General features: G+C 41.3%; 2 protein-coding genes across 2 annotated transcripts in view; one reads left to right on the top strand and one right to left on the bottom strand.

The window, feature by feature from the left end:
- UBE2K (ubiquitin conjugating enzyme E2 K) overlaps positions 1-1418 on the bottom strand; it is a 71191-nt gene extending 69773 nt beyond the window's left edge. Inside the window, exon 1 of the mRNA XM_031941892.1 lies at positions 1194-1418. Within this exon, the coding sequence (XP_031797752.1) occupies positions 1194-1256 (63 nt within the window). The 5' untranslated portion in view covers positions 1257-1418. The remainder of the gene's footprint in view (positions 1-1193) is intronic.
- LOC116419788 (atherin-like) lies at positions 1200-25700 on the top strand. Its single transcript, XM_031941891.1, has 3 exons — positions 1200-2159; positions 3209-3329; positions 24900-25700. Exon 1 carries the CDS (start codon positions 1246-1248, stop codon positions 1906-1908), a length of 663 nt encoding a protein of 220 aa, XP_031797751.1. The 5' UTR covers positions 1200-1245; the 3' UTR covers positions 1909-2159; positions 3209-3329; positions 24900-25700.
- Positions 25701-26261: the final 561 nt, after the last annotated feature.

Raw genomic sequence — 26261 nt, 5'->3', positions numbered from 1 at the left:
AAAAAAAAAAATAACGTGACCAGATATTCAAAATAATTGTTAACATGAGAAAGGAAATACATGAATTAAGTCAGGAATCCTCTCATAAGCATAATCGGGTGTGAGGATCATACAATGACAGAAACAATTTTCAACCAAGATTAAATGGTGGGAAGCTTCCCTAAACCTGCCCTTTTCCACCAGTCGGGGAAAGGAGGAGGGAAACTGCTCTGGAAATGTACATGGAGGGCAGTTGCCAAAAACTAACCTGGCCCACTTCTCCAGGGTTTTCCCATTCTACTCTTACAACCCCAAACGTCTCCTGCGGGACCCAGAAAGCAGAGGCAGCTGCCAGCAAACCCCGAGTCCGCATCCCCGGAGCCGGGGCCACTCCTCGCGGGGGACCGCGCTGGCTCACTACAACTGCGGGGAAAGGGCCCCCCGACCCCGCTCCCGGCCACCCCCCGGCACCGAGCCCCATCGTCTCCGAAGAGCCGCAGTCCTGCCTCAGGGCCGCCCCGCAGCCGCGTCCCTGCGCCGGGAGTGCCGAGGACCGGCCCGAGGCGGCGACCACTGCGAGGGAGGGCGCGATCCGCGCACCCCCGAGGCCCTCCGGGAGCTGACGGCTACTTTGGGGAAAAGGGGGCGTGATCACAGGGGGTGTCTACTGCAGCCCCGGGGGCCTCGGGGGCCGCCTAGAGCGGCGTTCAATGCCCCCGCGAGGGGCCGGGGCTCGCCCCCTCCGAGGGGCAGAGGCAAGTTCGGAGCGTGACCCGAGTCCTCGGGAGACCTATCAGCTCCGGTGGCAGGCGACCTCCCGGTTCCGGACCTTCCTCGAAGCCGGGCCCGCTCGCAGGGGGCCGTGGGAGGAATCCTTTCTCGTCCGCCCTTCCCCGGGAGGACACGAGCGTCCATGTTGTCCTGTGCCCGTCCGGCCTCCCTCGCCTCCTCCGCCTTCTCCACCCCCAACCCCGCCCCGGCCCGCCTTCGGGGCGCCCCTACCCCCCCCCCCCGCCCCGACCCCGGGCCTCCCCACCCTGCTTCGGCCTGCTCCCCGCCGGCCCCACTTCCTGCAGGCCGGGCTCGAAGCGACTGCCCCCCGCCGCCCCCTCCCCCAGCGGCTGACGCGGCGGAAGGCCGGAGCGCGGCGGGGAGCCCGGGGGCGGCGGGGGGCCGGGCAGGCCGGGGAGGCGGCGGCCCCCGCTCCTGCTGACCTCCTCGCTCTTCAGCACCTCCTTGAACTCTCGCTTGATTCGCTGCACCGCAATGTTGGCCATGTCTCCTCCCGCAGCCGTTTCGCACCCTCCGCCTCCGCCGCCGCCACGACCGCCGCCGCCGCCGCCACCGCCTCCGCCGCCTCCTCCTCCCTCAGTGAGTCAGAGCCGAGCCGGGGAGCCGTGCCGCCGCCGCCGCCGCCGCCGCTCTCTCCTCACAGTGGATTCACCTCCGCGCCCGGCCACCAAAATGGCGCTGGGGCCGCGCATGCGCATGGCGAGCGCCCGGCCGGGCGGCGCAGCGGCTCTCGTTGTCAGCCCCCAGGAAGCTTCGGAGCCGCGAGCCCGCCCGCCGGCCGCGAGCCTTGGCCTGTGCGCCGCCGCGTGCGTGGGCAGGTCCCGGGCTTCCGCGGCGCGCGCGACCACACCGCCTCCCCTCCCCCTCCCTCCCTCGGAGCGTCCGGCCTCGCCCCCGCCTCAGACCCTTCAGCCGCCTGCTGGCCTTGCCCGGGGGACCTCGAGGCTGCGACCTTGCGGCGGGAAAACTCCCAGCGGAGCCCCCTCCCCGCCGTTCTCCCCGGCCCGGCCCGTACTCTGCGGGGCCCAGGGAGACATGCGGAGAGGTTGTCCGGAGGACCTAGAAAAGAACCCCCGCAGAGCAGCTCCAGCCGCCCACAAAACCGCGGCCGTCATTTTTAATTTTTTTTTTGGATAAAATCGGGGGAGCCCTCACAGGGAATTACGTTCGCCACCCCACCCCCGCCATCACAAAAGCGCGCTGACGAGACGCGGGCGGGAGATGCCGCAAAGCTCCCTGAACCGCCTCGGCCAGCCCGTCTGCGGAGCCCCGACGCAAAGCCCGAAACGGCCTGGCAGCCCAAGGCCGAGGCGGCCCGCCCAGCCGCGGCCGCCCGGAGGCTTCGCTGCGCCGGGATCCGCGATATTCCGCAACTTGAGCCCTGGGAGGTGACCTATTTGGTGCCCCCGGGAGGGGGGCCTATGGTGCGCCTGGGGCCTGCGCTCTTCGGGACCTGGAGTAGGAAAAGAACCCAGGGTCTGGGGCGGGACGTGAGCGAAGGGCGGAGGGCAACGCAAGTTTGGGGGCAGTTAAGGCATCCGCCCGAAAAAGCCTGGACTTGGCCGGCGCAGACTCCCTGGAGCTTCGAACCCGGCTTTGGAAAGATTAGAGAGGGGAGGGCGGGGAGGGGGAGGAGCCCGACCTCGCCTAGTTGGGGTGGGAGGCTTATCTAAGCCAAAGAACCGGGAGAGATACACTGTATTGTAGATGTGGTTTGACAGTTGTCCCAAGTCGGACAAGATGTAACCATAACTGCTACAAAGAACTGCGGCAACAGGAAGGGCCGCGGATGAGATGACCCCAAGTGTCAGTCCGCCGCCCGTCTAACGTGGGGGAGAGGGGAGCTCCGGGCCGGCTACGCCGCAGGCCCCGGGGCGCGAGCGGCGGCCCCGAGCCCAGACGCGGAAGTGGGCCGGGGGCTGGTCTTTTCACTGTTACGCAATCCTCTGCGTCGCTGCCGGGACCCGTTTGGATCCGAGGTTCTTGGGGTTGGCACGCCTCCCCATGGGTATCGGGTTTCGGCGCGTGGGGTCTCTCCACGCAGTCCCCGGGTCAAACCCCACATTCCCAACACACTCAGAGTTCTGTTCCCGCACCACCTCGGACCCTTCCAAAGCCCTGCGGTCCTCCAAATGACTAGCGACTGGCTGGTCCTGAGTTATCGGACAGCCAGCCCTTCTGTCCACTCAAGGAACAGTTTTCTTTTACCTCTTAGCAGCAGGAATTACCTTTTGCTGTCGTTTGCCAGTGTGGTGACTCCATCACTAAACTGCCACAAAGGCCGGCAAGGGTAGTTGAATTCCCCACCCATGCATATACCCTCTTAAGAAGGAAGTGACATTTGCCTTTAGTTTTCTAAAAGTCCCCTCTAGGGTAATGGGATCACAGAGTGAAAGCTGGCAGAGTCTGGCCCAACCCCCTCCCCCTTATTTTGAAGATGAAGGAACAGCACAGCGGTGGAGGTACAAGGTCATACAAGGAGAAAAGGGCAGAATTGAGTGGTGAATCCCCATCCTCATCCTCGGATGCCAGACCCCGCAGCAATCCATAATAGAAAGGTATTTAAATACTCATTGAATTGAATTTTTAAGTGATCTCTCATAATTTTAACGATTTAAGATTTCATCGGATTTCCCATCCTATGCTGCTGGTGCTGCTGCTGCAATCAATTGAAGGGGAGGGTTTGGATTGAGAAAGATTTTCAGATGACTTGGGAAGAGGGTACTTTGTAATTTTTGTTACCATTTAAAGGTCTGCTTGTTTTTAGTGTGATACCTTTTATTTTGACTTAACAAGCCTAACAAATCCTCCAATCCCTCCCTCACTTCAGTATGGTTCCCCAAAGTAGTTAAGTAAAACTGCGTTATAGAATATTAAAAGTTTTCACACAGACCAAATTAAATGCCATAGTTAATAATGTATGAGACAGGCACAAGTAGCCTCACTGTTTTAAAATACTAGAAGAAAATACTTCCTATTAAAGAGGAAGTAAAAAATATCAAAGATTTTCTTCACTCTCATTGATCTTGCTGCTGCTTGTTAGTGCTCAATCAAAAGTACCTACTATGGGCCAGGCACTATGCTAACGTCTGGGATGCAAAAAGGCAAAAGACAGTCCCTGTCTGGAAGGAATTCACAGTCTAACTACTTATCTACACTGAAGTTTTTATGCATCCTACAGAACAATTCTTTTTCCCCTTCGGTTTTTTCCTGAGAACATCTGGCATTTAGCCAGATTCTTTAGACTTTTTTCTTTCTTTGCTTCTACTTCCTGCCTCCTCATCTGATTGTCTTTGAAAAATCCTTTTGCTTTAAAACACTGAACTCTAAGCTAATTATGCTTTCACTGCATTGACTGACCTCTACTCTTAGCATATTGTAAGCTTTCCCTGGCAGCTGGAGTGGGCAGCTCCAGCTGCAGGAGGAGGAGGCTACATTGAGTTCCAGACAGTCAAACTTCTAAACTTAGCTCCAGGCCAGTGGGGCACCAGAGGACTGATCATGATGCATGCTGCATTATTCCAGACATAGAATACATTAGAAACCTGACCAATGTGGCTTTTAAAAGATTTGCAAAGTGAAGCAGAAATGTTACAAGGCCAGGTTTGCTAGTATAGGCTTCCAGCAGAGCTATAATGGCAATTATTATCAATGGGCATGTCTCTGAGCAAATTCATAGAGCTTGAAATTCAGAGCAAAGCATTTCACTCTCGTTTCTAATTAGATATATTAACAATAATATGGATTCTAACGAATTAACTTTTTATTGTAGATATTAATTTGGCTTTAGGAAATGGATTACCATAAGTTGAAATAGTTTAAAATAGTATTTACTAATTAATGACTTTCAACTTTTTTGTTTGCTTGAAGTGAGCAAGGTGACCTCAGCTCATGATGGAGATAGCCCAGGATCCTGAACCCAAGCACCTAGTTAACAGCAGTGCTAGTTACTGTGTGCCACAGGCCCACTGAACCTATATACCTCCCAACCCCATAGCCACCGTGAGGGGATAAATCATTGTGGAAGAGATCTATCTTCACATCAGGAGCCCTGGGAATGACAGCACCCTCACCCCAATAGAGATCTCACAGCTGTCTTCTAGGGAAGTGGCTCCTATAGAGAAAGAACCTGTCATTTCCACTAATTGCCAACCAGCTTCCATGCACAGGCCAGGCAGGCCAGACTCACTGAAGCAGCCGGACATCCTAACAGAAAGAAAAGGGAGACTAGTAGGTTCTAGGCAAGTCAAGTTTGGCTTTCTTATGTCCTCAGACCTCTAACAGACACAAGTCCAGGATTCTGAGCCAAAAGCCATCTGCTTGTATAGGTAATATGGACATGTTTTTTAAAGGTGAAGGGGAAAAAGGGAAGTCCTTGACAGTGCCTAATAGTTCAACATCAGAAATTGATTTTATCAGTGGGAATGATAATAAAGAGGAGGTGTTATCATTTACTTTGCGACTGTACCCAAAGACCACAGGACTTTTCCTTAGGACTTGCAATTGAAATCTCCCCATTAGAATGGAACTCTCTAAAGACAGAAACTGTCTTCTTTTTCTATTTGTATGCCCAGGGCTTTGCAAAAAGTAAGAAATGCTTTGCTCTGAATTTTAAGCTCTATGAATTTGCTCAGAGACATGCCCATTTTCTACTACTTTGATAATAATTGCCATTATAACTCTGCTGGAAGCCTATACTAGCAAACCTGGCCTTGTAACATTTCTGCTTCACTTTGCAAATCTTTTAAAAGCCACATTGGTCAGTAAAGCATTAATAAATGCTTTATTCATTTTATTTACCTTACTTATGGCAATCTAACAGTTACATTTTCCAGATCCTACCTGGGGTCATATGTAGTATGGTGGCAATTTTTATCCTAGGATCAGTTCATTATTTCACTTAACCTTTTTATATGCAGTTGATGCTCATTCAAGCTTCACATTCTTTCTTGAGTGTATAGTGCTTCATTTAGATCTGAAAGAGCTTCCTTTGCATTTCACAGTTTCAGTCTTTTGCCCCTACTATGGTCCAAATGGGCAGCTTCTTTTACCTGGAGATAGATACCAATTAGGCAGTAAAACTTTTCCATCCCAAACAAAATGATCCTGATTCTTTCCACCAATACCTGACTAAGCAGTCTTTCCTTTTGCTTCTGACCCTTCTAGAAATACCCGCTAGTTTATAAATGACCATACTAAGATGAAAATATCTTTATCTTCGTTTTCCAGGTGAGAATACTTGGAACTAGAGAAGTGACTTGTCCAGACACACAGATAAGATTTACAGGACTCCAATCCAGAGTTCCTGAAAGGCAGTTCAATATTCTTGAACTTTTTCAAGTTCATCTTCTTTCATCATTTTCCTATCTTATCATGATTCAAATTTAGCTAGATTGTAATGTTTAGTAAAAAAGGGAAAATGGACTAACGAATCATTACCCACATCATTAATGATGATAATTAATCAACATTAAGTTGATATAATGGTATCAACTTACTAGCCATATGACTAAATTCCTCATCTTTAATATCTAGCTTCTCAATTAGATTACTTAGAGATATTTGCCCTGTTTTTCTTCTCAGGCTAAGGAACATTATTCAAAGAAAGGGGGTAAGATGAAGAAAGTAAGAAATACAGCTCAGTTGTTACTAGTGTGTGAGACAGGTGTTAGACACCCTTCCCCAAATTAACTAATCAGAGACATCTTCAGGTCCCAGCAGAAAGAGGCCTAGCACACCTGGGAAGCATCTCAGCTCCCAACATGTATCTGACCTGACAAGCTGAAAACAGTAATATCAAAAGACCCAAACCTTTTTATTGGATAGACTAAAAGGAAGTAACCATCATTGGTCAATGCACCAATGTCATGTTAACTATAGGGCAGAAATTCAATTTCTTTAGTTTTTATTTTTCTAATAATTAGTAATTTGGAGCATTCTTTCATACTGCTGTTGATGGCTTGGGTTTTCTTCATTTTAAAAGAGCTACTTGTTCTAATCCTTTGACAATATATCTATATCTATTGGGGAACGACTTCTTATAAACAAGGTATTCCAAAAGTCTTAGTGTAGCTGTGCAGCTTATCATATTTAGCTTCTAAACTTGGGATATCCTCATATTTTAGTCAGTTCATTATATATCTCTGGAGCAGAACTTTATACATTGGATGGCAAAGTCAGTATCCAAAAAGATATTGCCTGGCTAGAATGATGGACAGATTCTAAGAGCAATTCAATAGGGATAAATGCAAAATCTTATAGCCAAAAAACTATTTTCTCCCATGCAAAATGAAAGATCTTGAACTAGGCAACATTTTTCTCCCAAAGATCTGGGTGCTTTCATGGACTTGTCCACTAAAACACTTATTGCTAAGCCACTGTGAGAGATTTTTTTTTAAATAAACGTTTTATTTTGCATACATAATTTTCAACATTCACTCTTGCAAAATCTTGGGTTCCAACTTTTTTTCTCCCTCTCTTCTCCCTACCCTCTCCTCTAGACAGCAAATAATCCAATATATGTTAAACATGTGCAATTTTTCTATACATATTTTCACAATTATCATGCTGCAAAAGAAAGATCAAAAAGGAAAACAAAATGCAAGTAAACAACAAAAAGTGAAAATACTATGTTGTGATCCACACTTAGACTCCAGAGTCTTTTCTCTGGGTACAGATGGCTCTTTCCATCACAAGACCATGGGAACTGGCCTGAATCACCTCAAATCACCTCGCTGTTGAAAAGAGCCACATCCATCAGAATTGATCATCATATTATCTTCTTGTTGCTATGTCACTGTGAGAGATTTTTGAAATAACACAAAGAACAAGAATGAGCTCAAAGTATGTTTTGTGGCAGCCACGAAAGCCTTAAGGTGTCTCTATTTATAAATATGGGTAACTAAGAAAATGGTGATTCCATCAATCAATCAGCAAGTATTAAGTATATACCATGTGATGAGTCATTGAAGATAATACATTCAGGTCCAACTATGTTACCCTACCCTATTCAATAAACTGCAGTAGTTTTCTACTACCTCCATAATCACACTAGCATTCAAAGTTTCTCATAATCTAGCTCCATCTCGCCCACTACCACCTATGTAGCCTTTTTGTACCTTCTACCTCCTTTTCTTAACCCCTCTTAATTCTGGTGCCTTCCTTCTTTTAATTATTTCCTATTTATCCTGAGTGTAGTTTGTATATATTGGTTTGCTTGTTATGTCCTCTTCCTTGAGGGCATGTGTGAAGACCGGGTATTTTAAAATCAGCCAGAGTCAGGAATTCAGGTTAGGGGAAAATCATCAATCTTTATTCTCAGTGAAGAAAGATCGGAGGTGGAAGGGAATCGGCGATAACAAATGTGTGCAGCTGAGTCAAGAAGCTAGCTAGACCAACAGCCACACGACCAGCAGCTACAAGCATGGAACCCAGGCTAATCTCCCCTAGCTTCTCTTCCTGTCTCTCTCTCTGCCTCCACCCACCAAAATCGTCATTTCCTATACAACACATCAGGACTTGCACAGAGAGTGGGCAGGGACCATTCTTTATCCAATCATGTATATTAATAGAGTATAGCCCAATTACTATTTAGCCTCACGTACTTGGGACCTCAGTGCATCAACTCAAACCTCAGCCCATTACAGGCATGGACTGATTTTTGCCATAGTACCTGGCACATAGTAGGTATTTAATAGTTACTAACTGACTGAGAGTTCTGTTTTAAATATGTTGAGTTTGAGATACCAGTGAATTTATTAAACTATATCAAGCAGATACAAGTGATACGATATCTCTAGAAAAAAATTAATGGTTGTGTTAGAGATTAGCGAGTCATATATTAGATTGGTGAGTCCACACAAGACTCACCAATTATCTAGATAACCTCAGAGTAGGGAAATCCCCATTCTTGGGAAAACAAGGTAGCAGGTGAAGAGTAAATGAATGAATGAAATGTATTTATGGTAAGTGCTTACCATGAGCCAAGCATTGGATTTGTTTTCTTACTCTTTACAAGTACAGGACCTTGCAGAAACATGGTAGACAGTAAACTGATTTAAATTCATCTGCAAATTGAAGATGACTACAATATACAGGGTGTTCTAAAAGTCTTAGTACAGTTTTAAGCTATTAAAAATCAAAATTACACTGAGACTTTTGGGACACTCAATATAAAGAGATTGGTAATGGATAAGACCACCTGAGATGATTGACAGTATGAGGTCACAAAGAACATGGGAGAGAATGGGATTGAGCTTGCACATAGAGAGTTTAATTTTGACAAAGAGTAGAGCTACCACTCTGAGAAATGAAAAAGAGAATAGTTGGAAACACTAAGAAGTTCAGAGTAATAGAGGAAGTGGGTCTTAGACTAAAGAACTTGGGAACTTGAAAAGAGGAGACAGAAGTGCTGTGGGAGGAATGTGAAAGAAACTCAGTATTGGAAACCCTAGAATCATACTCCACTTACATCTAATTAAATACTGCACTTATTTTTATACCTTACCTAGAAAGATTTTTAAACTGAGATTTTTTTAGAGAGCTGTAATTCTCCCCAAAGACTAAAGATCCAGTCCTGCAGCAAACATTGATTTTGCAAGCTTTTCCCATATGAATTTGTGAGGAACTAAGTGTGCTGTAATGGCAGAAGGAAAAGCAGTGATGAGTTTTGTTTTGTTTTTTTAATGTTCAAAACAACCACTTATTACTAGTTTTGCTTACTGTACTTTTTTCTTTTGGAAAAGCCTTTTCCTCCCTCCCACAGCTCTCTTGGTGTGATGAAGCAAATTTTATTACTGTGCCTAGCTGTGTAACACTAGGAAATGATAAAACATACTGGACTTACTAAAAATTATTCTGTCATGAAAAAATTCAAGATCCAGTTGAAGTGTTTCTTTCTCTGGACTTTATGACTAGAGCTATTATATGCTCTCTACCTGGAAATTAATTTGATGAAACAGCATTCTATATTTCTAGGGCCAGTGCTTCTAGCATCTCATAAGTAATTCTTACCTCTTGCTATTATGACATATTTTACAAAGGCTACACAAAGAAAATAGATAATTTGTTAATTAAAAATAAAATCAAATACTGGACATGGAAACTGGAAGGACTACTGACAGTGAAAATGCAATTACAAACAGAATAAACCTAACTGTCCTTGAGTGCAAGAGCACATTGCTTTTCCTAAATCAGACTATAATCTTACCTTAACTGTTGCTTCCAAAAGAGTTCCTTAAAGTTGGAATTTTCTGGTTTCAGAAGAGAATAATTCCCATGAAGCTTATGGGCCTATTAATTCATAAACAAAGATATTACCAGAGGACACTTTAAAACTCATACGGGGAAATTATGAGTACAATAGAATTCAGTTCAACTTAAACAATATTCAATCACACATGCTACTAGACCTTTCCAGAACGAAGAATAAATTTAAGCTTCCTTTGGTAAGTTAGTATTCAACATTCCCAGCCAGAGCCATAACTGGGAATTCTGATAGAACAAATTTAGTTGTGAAGCAGAATGGAAGAAAGGTGTTTGGGGGAAAAGGGGAAAATGGGTTTGAAGGAGTGTTTCCTTACCTATAGGCAAGCCATTCAGACTTTCCATAATTCAGGATCAATCTGTCAGTCACCATTTGGGCTGGAGCTATAATCAGTTATCCTAATGTAAACATTTGGCATGAATGGTGAAGGAGGTTGTGGAGGGATGGTATCAAAGAGAGTGGGTCTTGGTGCAAGACATATAACTCCTCCTGGCCTACTGTGTTATAGAGCATAAGAAGAATAAGTACTTCAGCACTGGAAAAGCTGGACACAGTCTCTGTGTCTCAAAAAGAAAGATTGATCAGGCCAGTCATTTGGGTTGCATATTTTTAGTTTTAGAAGAACACTCTTAGTGCTTGCTTTCTTTTCAAAGTTTTCAAAAACCAGCACAAGATGTTCTAGAATTCAAGGTTTCTGGCCTAGAGTTTGTAGGCTCTATCCTTTCCCATTTCTGAAAATCAGGAGAGCATTTTCCTTTCTTCAATTTTCTGTCATCTTTGCCATTGTCCATGATTTCTTAAGAATTAGCAATAGCGTTTTTTCTGTTGCTCATATCGGGAAGGTTGTTTTATCATATAGGAAAGGATATAATCCATCTACATATTGACTTATTTCTATAGAGAATGCACTCAGGAACTAGAACATGTCTGAACACACCAAGTTGCATCTTTCGCCTACTGACTAAACACATTAAGGTCGACTGAATCATAGCTAGTTTCATACCACTAGAATCTCACCAAAAAAAATTTCAGAATTGTACTGGATCTCAGAGATATACAATTCAAGCCAAACTTAAACAAGAATACTTTGAACAACATAGTTAACAAATGGTATTCTAGTTTTTGCTTGAAGAACTTCAATAAAGGGAAATTCAGGGGCAATCAATTCCATTTTAAGACAGTTGAAATTAGTAAATTTTTGCTTACATTAAGTTTAAATTTTCTTCTTTGAAACTTATACTAATTTTGTCTGATGCAATCTGTAACCAAATCGAACAAATCTAAATCTTACTTCCATGTGATAGTCCCTCCAGTTCCCCACCCTGAAATCCTGAGCTTCTGATGCCTGGAAAGTGATCACACCTGTATCAGCACCAACTTTCCTCATGATGTTTAAAAATTTGAGAGACATAATTTCTGGGTAATTAGTCATCTTAATAATGTTTGCATTTTAATAGGTCAACTCTTGAATATCAAAGACACCTCATGGTGGTGGACTCATGATATATATCTTTGGGAAAATGGGTATTCTAGAGGGTGGCAATTGACTTTGATTGGTTAACAGTTGATAAAAGCATGAATATTAAAACAAGTAGAGTCTCTCTTAAGAGGGGCTGAGAAAGTGACATCATGTCACAGGCAGATACTTTATCACGCTTTAGGCAACCTAATAAAGAATTTATCCCCTACCCAAACCTGAGTAGAAGATTGGCTGGGGTCTAACCAAGATTGAAGAGTATTCATTCAATCTCATTATCAGCAATGTCCTTTAAGAGACTGAATTTTGAAAATGAAGACCATAGAAAAAGTGGGAACTCTGGATCCCTCCAAATCATTGGTTATTGATCATTTCTTTCATTGGAAAGGACTTAACTATCAGTTGTTCTATGATTCCAATCACCAGCCCAGCAACTTCCCAATCCAAAACCTTACCACATGTCCACCACTATCCTCTGTGTGTTGTTCTCCCATTAAAATAAAACTTCTTTGAGGACAAGGTCTATCATGTTTTATATTTGTATCTCATGTTTTATATTTGTATCTCAAAGTACTTAGCCTGTATTTTGTAAACAGTGATTTTTCATTCATTCAAATATATAGCTGGGTGTCATATTCCCCTTCAAGCTTTTCTTCTCCAGGCTAAAGATTCCTAGTTCCTTCAACTTACCCTCATATGGCAAAAAAACTCAAGGTTTTTCACCATCCAGACTATTGCCCACTGAATGTTTTTGTATATTGTTCCTAAAATAAAGCATCCTAAATTGAGCATCATACTTCATACAGGCATTGACCAGGGCAGATTAATTGCCAAGTTTCTATATGTCTCTCAATGTGTAATAGTAGCAAGAAGCACATCAACTGGCCTATCCAATAGTTAGATATTAATGATATAGTTCAGGCATGTTACCAACATCCAGCTCTCATATATTTGGTCTGGGATTGACTTGCTTACCTCACTCATACCCACTTCTGATAGGTCGTAGTGGTATTCTTAGAGAAGTAATCATATAGCTACCTCTTAGAAGTCTCTCAAGACTTCCTGGAAGTCTCCTTGGAAGTAACCCCCGAATATGGGGATATGTACTTCTACTAATCGTGAATGAAATTACTAAGCCCCCCCGGTGTACTTCCCATTTACACAAAATCAATCATAATGATGCCGCTGACTTAACACAAAACATTTACTAAAAAATCTAGCAAAAGCAAGAATAATCATAATGCTGATTCATTGGAAAGAAACCTCAATAAAAATCCACATACAAAAGTACATCCCTAAATCTAAGTCACATTCTCCCTGCCAATGCTCAGAGTGTCCATAGGGGAAAGTGGGTTTGCACTTACAGAAACCTGACAGCATCCCATGGATAGGGAACTCATTTTGGGGTGACATACTTTTATTTCCTTATTTTGTTTCTTTTGGTGATGCAATCAGGATCAAATGACTTGCTCAGGGTCACACAGGTAGAACATGGCTCTCTTCAACAATGAGATGATTCAAACCAGTTCCAATGATCATATGAAGAGAGCCATCTACACCCAGAGAGAGGACTATGGGAACTTAGTGTGGAATGCAGCATAGCATTCTCACTCTTTCTGTTGATATTTGTTTGCATTTTGTTTTCTTTCTCAGGTTTTTTTTTCTTTCTTGATCTGATTTTTCTTGTGCAGCAAGATAACTGGATAAACATCTATACATATATTGAATTTAACATATTTCACATGTATTGGACTGTGCCAGAGGAGGGGAGTTGGGGGGGGGGGGGGGGGGGGGGAAAATTTGGAACAGAAGATTTTGTGAGGGTCAATGTTGAAAAATTATCTATGCATATGTTTTGTAAATAAAAAGCGTTAATAAAATAAAACAAATGCATAGTTTTCAACATTCACCCTTGTAAAAACCTTGTGTTCCAAATTTATAAAAGATATATTTGAAAAAACACAAAATTGTCCTGTTATGTGCTTTCTTTTGAACTTCTTCCTGTTCTCTTCTGCACATTTTAAAATGTGTTTCAATAGTTGTTTCTTTTTGCTTCTTCATTGCTAAATATCTCCTAAAAAAAAAAAAAAAAAAAAAAAAACTGTTCCCCCATTAAAAACCAAGAGAAAAAAAAAGCTATATAATAATAGCTAAAAATTTTATAGTGCTTATTATGTCCTGGGCACTGTTCTGAGCGCTTCACAATTATCTCATTTGATCATCACATCAATCTTGGGAGGTAGTTGCTATTATTCTTCCTATTTTACAGATGAGGTTAAATGCCCATGGCCACACAGTTGGTCAATGTTTGGAACAGAAAGTTTTGCAAGGGTCAGTGTTGAAAAATTACCCATTATATGAATGTTATGGAATATTATTGTTCTGTAAGAAATGACCAGGACGACGAATACAGAGAGGATTGGCAAGACTTACATGAACTGATGCTGAGCGAAATGAGCAGAGCCAGGAGATCATTATATACCTCAACAATGATACTGTAGGAGGATGTATTCTGATGGAAGTGGATTTCTTCAATAAAGAGAAGATCTAACTTAGTTTCAGTTGATCAAGAATGGACAGAAGCAGCTACACCCAAAGAAAGAACACTAAGAAATGAATGTAAAATTGCTTGCATTTTTGTTCTTCCTCCCGGATTATTTATACTTTCTAAATCCTATTCTCCCTGAGCAACAAGAGAACTGTTTGGTTCTGCACACATATATTGTATCCAAGATCTACTGTAACCTATTTAACATGTATAGGACTGCTTGCCATCTGGGGGAGAGGGTGGAGGGAGGGAGGGGAAAAATCGGAACAGAAGTGAGTGCAAGGGATGATGCTGTAAAAAATTACCCTGGCATGGGTTCTGTCAATAAAAAGTTATTTAAAAAGAAAAGAAAAGAAAAGAAAAATTACACATGCATATGTTCTGTAAATAAAAAGCTTTAATAAAAAAAAGTTTAAAGCCAGATTTAAAGTTAGATCCTCCTGACTCCAGGGCCAATGCTCTGTCCACTGTGCCACCTGGCTGCCCCCTTGTTCTTTTTAGAGAACAGCTTATACTATGCTAGGCAAAACTACTCCATTATATGTTCTTTTTCTAGTCTTTACAGATTTCATTTTGGGCAAAACCACACCTATGCTATTCTGAGACCTCAGAAGTTGTGACAAGCTGTTTTAACACAGCCTGCCTTGGCAGAGTACTGAGAAAATGTTGCCCACATCAGGTACAAGGAATTCTCTTAAATTCATTAGTTCTATTCTGGGACTTTGAGGACTTTCTTCTTAGAAATAGCAGTGAGATCAGAACACCCAAAAAAACAATAGAGCAATTTCCAGCCAAAAGCAACTTAGAAGCTCAGCAGAAAAGGTCTGTGACACCAGGTTGGGAGTGCCTGTGTAGTCTCAAGTTAGATCCAGCCCCCGCCCTGGGTGACCTCTGAATCAGTGCCAGGACTGGTAGCTTCTAGACCTTTCAGCTCCAAGACACCCAAGAGGACCTGGAAGGCCAGCAGAAAAGGTCTGAGGAACCAAGGTGGGAGCCAGTCCCAGCACAGGGGATCAGTCCCAGTCCCAGCCCCAGCTCCAGGCCGGACCCCAGCTCAGCTAGGCAGGATCTCTGGATCAGCAGCAATGTTGGAGCTTCTGGACCTCTCAGCCTAGGGACACCACGGAGGACTTGGAAGGTCAGTAGAGAGGGTCTGTGGCAATGGGACGGGTGAGAGTCTGGTGTGCAATCCTGGGGCAGAGTGATTTTTACACCACCAGTGGGTCAGGGATACACCTAACAGCTTCAGGGTAGAAAAGCATTCTTGTGATCAGATTCCTAGAAGGATTTCTGAAAACAGCACAAAATCACTGAAGCTTGGGACAATGCACCCTCAATCCTGGAAACAGAGCTCTACTTTAACACACAGTTAAAAGCCAAATAATAGGATAGGAAAATGAGCAGAAAACAACAACAACAAAAAAAATTCCTGACCATCGAAAGTTATTACGATGACAAGGAGGATCAAAACACACAGTTAGAAGATACCAAGTTAAAGCTCCTACATCTAAAGCCTCCAAGAAAATTAAGAATTGGGCTCAGATCATGGAAGAGCACAAAAGGGACTTTGAAAATCAAATAAAAGAGATAGAGGAAAACCTGAAAGAGAAAGAATTGAGAGAGCTGCAAAAGGAAATACAAAAAAGAAGAATGCCTTAAAAAGCAAACTTGGCTATTTAAGAAAGGAGGTGCAAAAGCTCATTGAGGAAAATAATTCCTTAAAAATAGAACTGAGCAAAAGGAAATTGATGGTTTTATGAGAAATCAAGATATAATAAAGCAAAACCAAAAAAAAAAAAAGGAAAAATTTGAAAAAATGTGAAATATCTCATTGGAAAAACAACTGATTTGGAAAATAGATCCAGGAAAGATAATTTTAAAATTATTGGTCTACCTGAAAGTCATGATCAAAAAAAGTCTGGATATCATCTTTCAAAAAATCATCAAGGAAAACTGTCCTAATATTCTAGAGCCAGAAGGCAAACTAGAAGTTGAAAGAACCTACTGACCACCTTCTGAAAGAGATCCCCAAATACAAACTCCCAGGAATATTATAGTCAAATTCCAGGACTCCCAGGTGAAGGAGAAAATACTGCAAGCATCCAAAGAGAAACAATTCAAGTGTAGGGGAGCTCCAGTCAGTATAACACAAAATTTAGCCAGAGGGCTTGGAATATAATATTCCAGAGAGCAATGGAGTTAGTATTGCAACCAAGAATCACCTACCCAGCAAAGCTGAGTATAAGAGAGTTAGTAGGTTATTTCCTTCAAAACTTTGAAAATAACAGTATGTAAAGGCACGTGTGCACAAATGCACTTTCTCCTGGGTCCTCGAAATAGTTTTCCTCAACTTTTTGTCTGAGAGGTTGTATTTCTTCTGGAACTGATATTTATCGGTGATCCTTATACAAATATTTTAAAAAATCTCTTTCAGCAATGAATATGTCCACATTTGAAAGGGTTAATGGAATGTATTACAATGGAAGAAAACCAAAAGTTATGTGTGTTAAAGGAGGAGTTGGAATTAAGAAATCTGGGAAATGGCATCAGGTTAGGGCTTCTTGTGTGTCCTTTGCCTCTGATTGATAGGATAGGATTGAGAAATGTTGGCAATTTATGCCCAGTATAGACTAATAGCTTGCATTTTTTGCCCATATGTAGCAGGACAAAAACATCACTAAATGAATACTGGCAGAACAAAGGAAAGAGCCGCGACAGAGACCATTAGATCCTTGCTGATTCAGTCTTCCTGATGCTGCCTTGGCTGCTGAAGAAGGAGACAATAACTTGCTGGGGTACCCCAAGTTCCTGAGTCATCTCCATTAAATGAACACCGACCAATTCAGTAGGATTTTTTTGAGTGGAAAAAACCCAAGGTCACTGTGAAAGGTAAAGGAGGAAAAGAACTGGAGAAAAGACTTGAGCTATTAGATTCTGAGCTTGTTCACAGAAAAAGGAGTTTGAGGCTGCCTGAAATGAAAATGATTTATAGAATTCCAATCTGCTCTGATAGTTTTGATATGTTTGATTGTAAGTATTTTTCTCCCTTAAAAAAAAAAAAAGAGCCAAGAAGGTAGAGAAATGCAAAGTACGGTAAGCTACACCCACAATTCTTTCAAACATATCTACAAAATGAATTCTTATGGAAAAATCCAAGAAATCACAATGAGTCATTTTTCCGGCCTAGGTCAGCATAGAAAGACGTAATACCAACTCTCAGCTTTATGATCACTACCCCATGCCCAGTGGAGCGAGGAGAGGACCTGTGCTCAGGAGTGACTATCACAGCAAGAGAAAGAGGGGAAAAGAGTTTTGTGGAGCCCCAAGTCCCTATATGTTCATAAACATAGCCAGTGTTATTTGTTGCTTTAAAAGAATTGGGGTCAATCACAGTGATGTCAAGCAGATCTCTAGATTTTCATAGATCCAAACCCAAGTGAGGAACTTACAGAGCTCAGATTAGTAGCAACAATCAACCTTTATCTTTAGGATCATTGTCCTTTAATGAAATAGAGGATTTCCAAATATTCCTGATGAAAAGACTCCTTATTTTATTCAGTTTTCCTCCAGATTTTTTTAGTTTTTGTTCCTCCAGGTGAATTTTATCTTACTGGCTTTATAAAGTAATCTTTTACAAGAGAAATCAAACTTAAAGATTCAATTAAGAGAGTCTCATGTGCATAGATGTCTATGTGTGTATGCATCTGAGTATATATAGGTATATATGTTATGCATGTTGTTCTATATATGTATGTGTATAAATGTATGTATGTGTGAGCGGATCTGTGAACAGGTATGAATATATATGTATCTTTATATGTGTATGTATATATGTATGCATCTTCAACTTATCTAACATAAATCTGTGCTTAACTATATCCTGCTTGGGGGTAGGGGTAGTGGTGGGAAATAAAAGGGTGAAAAAAGAATAAAGTAAAAAAAGTACACAGCAGAGAATAAAAGCATAACCCACAAGGAAGCAAAGATAAGATGGACACTAGTGAATATAATTTCTTCTACTATTATAGATTCTTTATTGACCTGGTATTTTATTATAATATTTTGAATTCTCCCTGATGTTTTGCTGGGCACTTGACAATGTTCTATTTTGGTTGCTTTTTCTGTATTTTAAAATTTAAAAAAATATTAAAAAACAGGGTCAGATACAAATCCCTGAAGTACTCCAATGGCAATCTCCATCTCAGATGTCAAACTATTAATAATTATTATTTTTGTATTGCCAATGAACCAATTCTATAGTCACAAAATTGTTATGATCTAGAAAGTAATCTTTTGAAAGTTTGGTATGCTACTGAATAAGTACCTTGGTTTAGGTAGTATTATCACTGTGTGATAGTCATGGGAAGGATATAAATATATATAACATTTATGTCAGTCCTTTCCAAGGCTAGTCCTCCATCTACTAAAGCATACTGCTTCTCATGAATTATTTACAATTCTGAATATGGTAGCGCTTCCAAAAGTACATTCATCTCCCTTCCAAAAGTATTTTCATGACCTGCTGGTCAAAGGTATAAACATTTTTTCAACTTTCTAATTTTTGGCTATTCTTTATGGCGCTCCTAGTTCCATGAGGGCTACCTTCAGTCATCCTGATCTATATCTTGCTCCTGGACTCAAATGAATCCAGAGAAAATGAGGCTGATGATTTTACATAGCTCTCCTTCACTTAAATCCCATTCATTTGCATGAATGGCTTAATTTCCCAGATGTTATGGTGGTCTTGGAGAAAAAAGGACAAATGACAACAAAAATAATTAGTTCCATATCAGTTACACCTCATTTAACATGTTACTTAGGCAGAATGAGAATTCATATCAAGATTTCTCTTGTTTTAGTGCAAATTGCCTTTTGAAAATGAGGTCATATTTCCTTAGGTTTATTCATCCTAATTCTTGTAAGGATTTAAAACTATGTAGCCTCCCAATAAAGTCTGATCCCATCCGTCATCACAACACTCAAGCACAGAAAAAGTTATCTCTACTCAGACCACCTCCAGCTAAACCTCACCACTCCCAGCCTTGGGCTATCTTGACAAAAGACAAAAGACTCCACCAAAGCTAGAGTAGAACACAGAGGGCTTTCCCGCCTTAGTTGAAATTCCTTGTAAAGCTGGGTGGTGTCTTGACCAAGATCTGGAGAATTATTGCCAGAATTTTGAAATAGAATTTTTTTTTTAATTGTAACTTTTTATTGACAGAATATATGCCTGGGTAATTTTTTTTTTTACAACATTATTCCTTGCACTCACTTCGAAACAGAATTTTTTTTTAAATATGCAATTTAGAAGGGGAGAGCTGTGAATTTCCCCAAGATATTGATTGTTAATCATTTCTCACATTCTCTTTTAACTTCACATTGTTTTTTCTTTTCTCCAGCCTTGGCCAGTAATTGAGTCTACCCACCTATCAATCAATCAATCAAGAAAGTAGTACCTACTATGGGTCAGGGACAGTACTAAATATTAATAAGTACTGAATGGGACTGATTGGATGAAGTATTTCTCAGTATTGAGTCACATGATCCCTGTGGGAGGCAGCCAACATTGGTGACCATTCACCAATCAAGGTGGTCAAGGATGGTTACGTTCTTTTAGTCTATCCAATGAGAAGGCTCGAGTCTTTTGCTTTTAAAACCTGGACAAGCTGGAAGCTGCTCAGGTTCCAGGAGCACATGGTGGAGTTTGGATGGCTCCCAGGTGTATGTGGGGCCTCTCTTCAGGGATTAAATAAATGCTTTCTCTTTGTACCTGAGATGTCTCTGATTAGTTAATTGGGGAGGGGGTCTTGCACCCCACCTGTCCCACACAGTACAATGAATGAAATTTTCTCTACTCACAAGGACTTTATATTCTATTTATGGAGAAAACAAGTACATATATGTCTATTTAAGATAAACATAAAGAACAAATACAAGTAAAAACAGTGTGGTTAAATATAAGATAAGGAGAGAAAGTCCTCCTGTAGAAGGTAATAGTTAAGCTGTATCTTATCAGGATTCTATATTATAAAAGTGAAAAGAATTGTACTTTAGGAAAGGAGGTGACCACAGCAAAGGTACAAAGAAGCAAAGATGAGGAATAGAGAAGAAAAGTCCGGTTAGATCATAGAATGTGAGAAGGGAAATAGTCTATATTATTAAAGTCTGGAAAGATGAATGGGGACCAGATTGGAAAGATAATTGAAACTTAAATGCTAAATAAAGGGAACATCAGAATTTAGCTAATATCTCTCAGAGGGCTCAGCTTCCCTGCAACCTCTAAGATTGTCAAAACTTCAACTTCAATGATAATTATTGGTATAGTTCTTCCTATGTGCAAGCACTGTGCTAAGCCCTGTACAATTACCTCATTTGATCCTCACAACAATCCTGGGAGGTAAGTGCTATTATCATCCCCATTTTACAGATGACTCAGACTTGCCCAGGTCACAGAGCCAGTGAAGGTCAGAGGCAGGATTTTTAAACTCAGGTCTTCCTGACTCTATGCATGGCACTTTAACCACTGTGCCATCTAGCTGCCTAACATAGAACAGTGTTGTTTAAATCAGCAAAGAAAAAATAGCTAATAACAGAGAGAGGATTTCCACCTTAGCTTTGTTACCAAACAAATTATAGCCTTCCTCATAAGCTCTGTCTGTGTCTCTCTCCTCCAAGGAGTTCAGGCAGTTTCTTTCCCTATCCAGCTGCCACCACACAAACTCACAATTTAGTATTTTACGAAATCCATCAGCAGGAGTAGAATTGAGAACTTCATTCAAAGGGCAACATCTCTTTCTTAACTTTGCCTGACTTCCTTTGGGGGTTGCAAGTTCACAAGCTCTGACATCCATCCATTAGCCATCACTCAGACACTTTCTGTATCGGTGTCTTCTCTGCATGGCCCTGCAGCTCCTGAAGTCAGTCAGCATGCTTTCTGCAGCTCAGCTTGGCACAAAACTATTTGGCATTCACCCAGCAACGTGGCCATTTCCTCCAGCTAGCTCCGGATTTCTCCTTGCTGATCTTACCCAGAAGCTCAGTCTTCTTCAAATTGTTCTTATACCTCCATTTCCTTCTGTCTGGGCGGGAGAAGCTGCAGCTGCTTGAGATCTTTCAGAGAATGTCTTCTCCGTTCTCCCCCCCAGGTAAAGAATGTGCCATCTCTGCAAATTATACCTGGTACGTAGGTATAGTCTGTAAATTCTCATTATGTAGCACTCTTGGCATAGGGACATAGGATACGTAAGCCCAAATGCACAAACGTACTATAAAACATAACAATATAATTAGATGCAATCAAATTTATATACATTCTTATTATTCCTGTGCTATCCTTCCCTGAAGACAGGATTCACCCTGTAAGATACCAGTGAGTGATACTCATTGCATTGCTATAGTCACCAAGTATTTATATATGTTGTTGTACTCATTTTCCTGCTATAATTTAAGAAATGAGATAATAGTTGGAGAGTGCTTAGCACAGTACCTGGCATATAATAAGTACTTATTAATAAATATTTGTTCTTTTCCTTTATCTTCCTTTCCTTACTGAGGAGCTACATGCATAGCATCCCTACTTATATGTATTTCTGCTTCAGTCTATTGTCATTTCCGGACTATGTCCCACGTTGAATGGGGCTGCTCCAGTTCTTAAAGAATCAAATTTTCTAGATGACCTCTTCCTCTACACAGCAGCTTTTCCCTGGAGTCTTTCCTTAAAGAGAATCTGGAAACATGTAATAATTTCTCTAGAAAATGGAAATCATACATGAACTGCTGCTAAGTGAAATGAGCAGAACCAGGAGATCATTATATATGGCAACAGCAAGATTTTACAATGATCAATTCTGATGGATGTGGCTCTTCTCAACAGTGAGATGTTTCAGGCCAGTTCCAATGGTCTTATGATGAAGAGAGCCATCTGTACCTAGGGAGCGAACTATGGGGGGACTGAAGGTGGATCACAACTCTCTTTGTTGTTTTTTGCTTGTTTTTTTTTTTTCTCTTTTTTTTTCCTTTTTGATCTGATTTTTCTTGTGCAACCTAATAATTGTGGAAATATGTATAGAGGAACTGCACATGTTTAACATATATTGGATCACTTGCTATCTGGAAGAAGGAGGGGGGGAAGGGAGTGAAAAAAATTAGAACACGGGGTTTTGTAGGGGTGAATTTCGAAAATTATCCATGTATATATTTTGAAAAATGAAAAAAAAAAAGAAGTTGGAAATCAGTAGATGAATGATTTCTTTTCTCTCTATCTCTCTCTAGCTCCTCCCTTCACAAAGGCATGGATCATTGAGTAACTAATGTGTAGCAGTGGAGAGTCTTGCACAGATTGATGCCGTTGAGCCCCAGGGCATATTTGATTTTTCTACATCAGGAGAAGCACAGGAGAAAGGGTTGGCATTTATGTAAACCTAACCTTCTCCCTCATATAAGTTGAGGACTACTTCAAGCTAAATCAATCTTTTCTCCCTCCCCTCATGTACTATTTTTTTTCTGTTTTTTTCCCCACTTTTTCTAAGTTGGCATGCTGTCTAGGTGGTAGGTCTCACTAACCAGATCTCTCTGTCATATTATATACTGCTGGTAAATCTGTGTGTCTCCCCAAACCTCAGAAACTTTGAACCACAGTTCAGTAGTCAGCTTTGTCTGTCTTCCAAACACCAAAGCATCATTGCTGCTGGCATTCAGTCTAAGCATGTATTAACAAGATATCTTGACTTTGTCAAGTCTTCTGTTGGGGCCTCAGCATCCCTGCATGTTTTGCAAGGTAGAATTAGGATACTCTGGCTAAAGGTCTCCTTGAACATATAATATAATTCTATTATTTTTTATTCTTTCCAGATGAAGTCCCTCTTTCCATAATCTGTTCTCAGAATCTTGACCCTGGTCTGACTGAATTGTTGCAAGGAAGGAAAATATTTCTTCCATGAAATTTTGACTTCTATAGAAGCCCTCTGGTTCCTTTTTCCCAAAGCCAGCTTCCTGAGTAATGAGTCCTTTGCTCAAAATCTCAAGGATCCCTAGCTATAATGCTCATTTCACTTCCTGCTACTTCCCTGTCCATTCCACTTGCACATCAGCTCCCATGCTCTTTTCCCTATCACTCTTTCCAGCCCCTGTTTTTGTTTCGTTGTCTTCTATTTGAACCTAAGTTTCTTAGGGATAGAAATCATCCTTTTTTTCATCTCTGGCATAAACTCTCAATAAATACTCTATTTACTTATCTATCTATCTATCTATCTATTTATTTTGTTAGGTAGGACTGTACCGTGTGAAGTGGTTCATCATCCCTAGGATATGACTCATATTGTTCCAATTCCCTTCATTAATAAAAATGATAGTAATTTATAAAGCACTTTAAGTTTACTAAGTGCTTTATAATACTATCTCAATTTGACTTCCTTTAAGTCAAAAAGAATCCTGTCTTCAACAGGAAACCTTACTTAATCTCTCTTAATTCCAGTGTCTTCCCTCTTTTAATTATTCATATTTATCCTCTATGCGCCTTGTTTGTATCTATTTCTTTATTTTAACCATTAAACTATGAGCTTCTTGAGAACAGGGATTATTATCTTTTGCCTCTTTTTGTCACCCTGGTGTTTAGCAGAGTGCCTGGCCTGTAGTAGGTGCTTATTGGAGAGCACCTTAATTCCTGGGTAGTAAACTTCAAGGCGAAGTAGAGAGCATCTTGTTCACCCCCATCATTTACACCAAGACAGCTACCAAGGTTAATGGGTTAAGCTTGGCTCCCTGAGCTCACGACCCCATCTCTTGTCCAACATCCACTTTTTAATAACAGTGAAGATGAGACGGTGGTGCACTGAAGGGGGAAAAAGTGGGGGAGAGTGTAAAAGCTACAAAAGACATTTCCTCCAATGACGCTGACTCCATTTGGGCTTTTGATTTTAGTTGTTCTGCTCCCTTCAAGTTGTAGATTGATTTTATGGTCTTCATGTTCATTGTTTCCAGCAGTGCTGTTCCATTACATTCACATATCATAATTTGTGTAGCTATTCCCCCATAGAATTCTTTTTTTAAAATTCCAGGAAAGTGTATTCTCTGTGGCTTGTAGTAATCTAGTTTGTTCCATCTATTTTAAAAATGATTCTCCTGTGGAAATCAACAGGGAGCATAACTTAGGGAATGCAGTGGAGGGAGCATGGGGGAAAGCAGTTTATCATTTCTAGACTTAGGTAACGGCACATGTCCTGACTCCTTCCTCAAAGGGAATCCCAAGAGAACCATTAGGTGCTTTGGAATTTGAGCGTCCATAGGAGACAAAACATCCAAATAAAAAGATATCAGGAAAGAGAAGCCAAGGGACTTTGCTTTTTTGTTCCTGGCATCCATTAATAACCAGCTTTTGCAATTGGCATTGCTTTAGTGGACATTTCACTGTCATGAATCACACGTTGGAGGCCCCTCCTCCAGCCTTGGACCTTGGCAGTGGCAATCAAGTGTGGAATAGGTCAGGTTGCTCCATTTTCCCAGGCTATTCACATGTTTGCTTTAGAGTGTGTTTTGCAGGGTTCCAGTCTGAGCTTCCAAATTCAAATTGCTTTTTAAAAATATCCCTCAATTTTATGTGATTCAACATCTGTATCTAAAATAGAGGGAAAATAACACCTTCATTTAACCAGTCACATAATTTACAAATACACCTAGAGAAAAAGAAAATGGAGATTTCCTTTCAGATTCATATATTTTCAAATAAAGAAGTTATTGCTAGCAACACTAGAAGGCACTATTCCTCTTCTGAGGCATAGAACAGACAAAATGAATTGCTTAAGTCTTAAATTGCTCCTTTTCTTCGTCTGTTCTTATTATAGAGACACGGGGAAAAGGCCACTTTGCAAAAACTATTCACACAATGAATCAAGCAATATGGAAGAGAAAAAGAAAAGGAAAAAGAAGTCTGAAGAGATTACAGGAATTGGAGAGAGGCATGTACGATGAATAGGATGAAACAATGGACACAAAAAAAGCTTCAGCGAGAAAGTGAGAAACATTGAAATGAAAAGGAAAAAAGTATAGGCAAGTTTCTTTAATTGCACATGACAATATGGGAGAACTACTATCTGTCAAATATATTTTCCCCTTTACCTTGGGAAATACTAATTTGTCATCAGTTAATATTTTTGGTCTGAGCAGTCATAGCTAGTTATATTAGGGAATCGCATTAATTGTGTCCTTAGGCTAAGGAGAATCAGTGTGGTCTAGTAGATTACTAGACTTGTAGGTAGGTTACCTTATTTATTACTAGATAGGTTTACCTTATTTCTATGCCTGTTGCCACTAATTCTTTAAAGACTGGCCTAAAGTATTATTTTATTCTGTCATATTCAAATATTGTTCTGCTTGATATTACTTACTGTGACACTTGCCATCCTGATCCCTGCTTCATTGAAGCTAAAAATATTACATTTACTCCCTCACCCAGGTTTCTGCTGTATCCTTAGAGAGTAAAGAGTTCACCCTTTAAAGGGGCTGTAGGGGTATCTCTCTAGGCTCTCTGTCAATGGTTCTAGAACCCACCAGTGATGGGTCCTCTGCTCCCCAAGTCCATTTAACCTCTAATAGTTGGATTACCTTTTTGTTGTTGTTGTTATTTTTGTTCGGTGAGGCAATTGGGATTAAGTGACTTGCCCAGAATCACACAGCTAGTAAATGTTAAATGTTTGAGGTCATATTTGAACTCAGGCTCTCCTGACTCCAGAACTGGTGCTTGATCCACTGCACCATCTAGCTACCTCTGGATTAACTTTTACCTGAATATCTGAAATATGTAATCACACATATATAAATTTATTCCCTCTAACATATAGGTTTTATCTTCTCTCATCCCCGTCTCCATTGCCACCTTCAGTTTCTGGAGAGGAGCAGGGAATTGGCTTCATATTTTAGCTCAGTTCCTAGAAAGCACAAGTCCAGATTCCAAGTCCAGAGTCCCCCATGGGCTCCAGGCTCAGACACCCCAACTCCTAAGGCTTCCCTGCCATGATGGGGGCAGCAATCTCCTGCCTGAACCTATGGTTCCCATCCCAGCAGGGCTCGAATTCCTGGGTCTGAGGGGGATGAGGGGAACAAACAGAACTGAATGGAGACCCCAGCCTGATTCCTTGGCATCTGGTTAAGGATGTGTGTGGGAGCTTTTTGGCGCCTCCCCACCTCCTTTCCCCATCTCCTAGTTC

Source organism: Sarcophilus harrisii, chromosome 6 (assembly GCF_902635505.1).
Source record: "Sarcophilus harrisii chromosome 6, mSarHar1.11, whole genome shotgun sequence".
NCBI lineage: Eukaryota > Metazoa > Chordata > Mammalia > Dasyuromorphia > Dasyuridae > Sarcophilus > Sarcophilus harrisii.
The sequence above is the reverse complement of the archived record's forward strand: the minus strand, read 5'-3'. Positions and strand labels throughout refer to the sequence as shown.

What these genes read in the sequence shown, in the direction of transcription:
- LOC116419788 (XM_031941891.1), top strand. Translation starts at nt 1,246, where the DNA reads ATGTTGGCCATGTCTCCTCCCGCAGCCGTTTCGCACCCTCCGCCTCCG.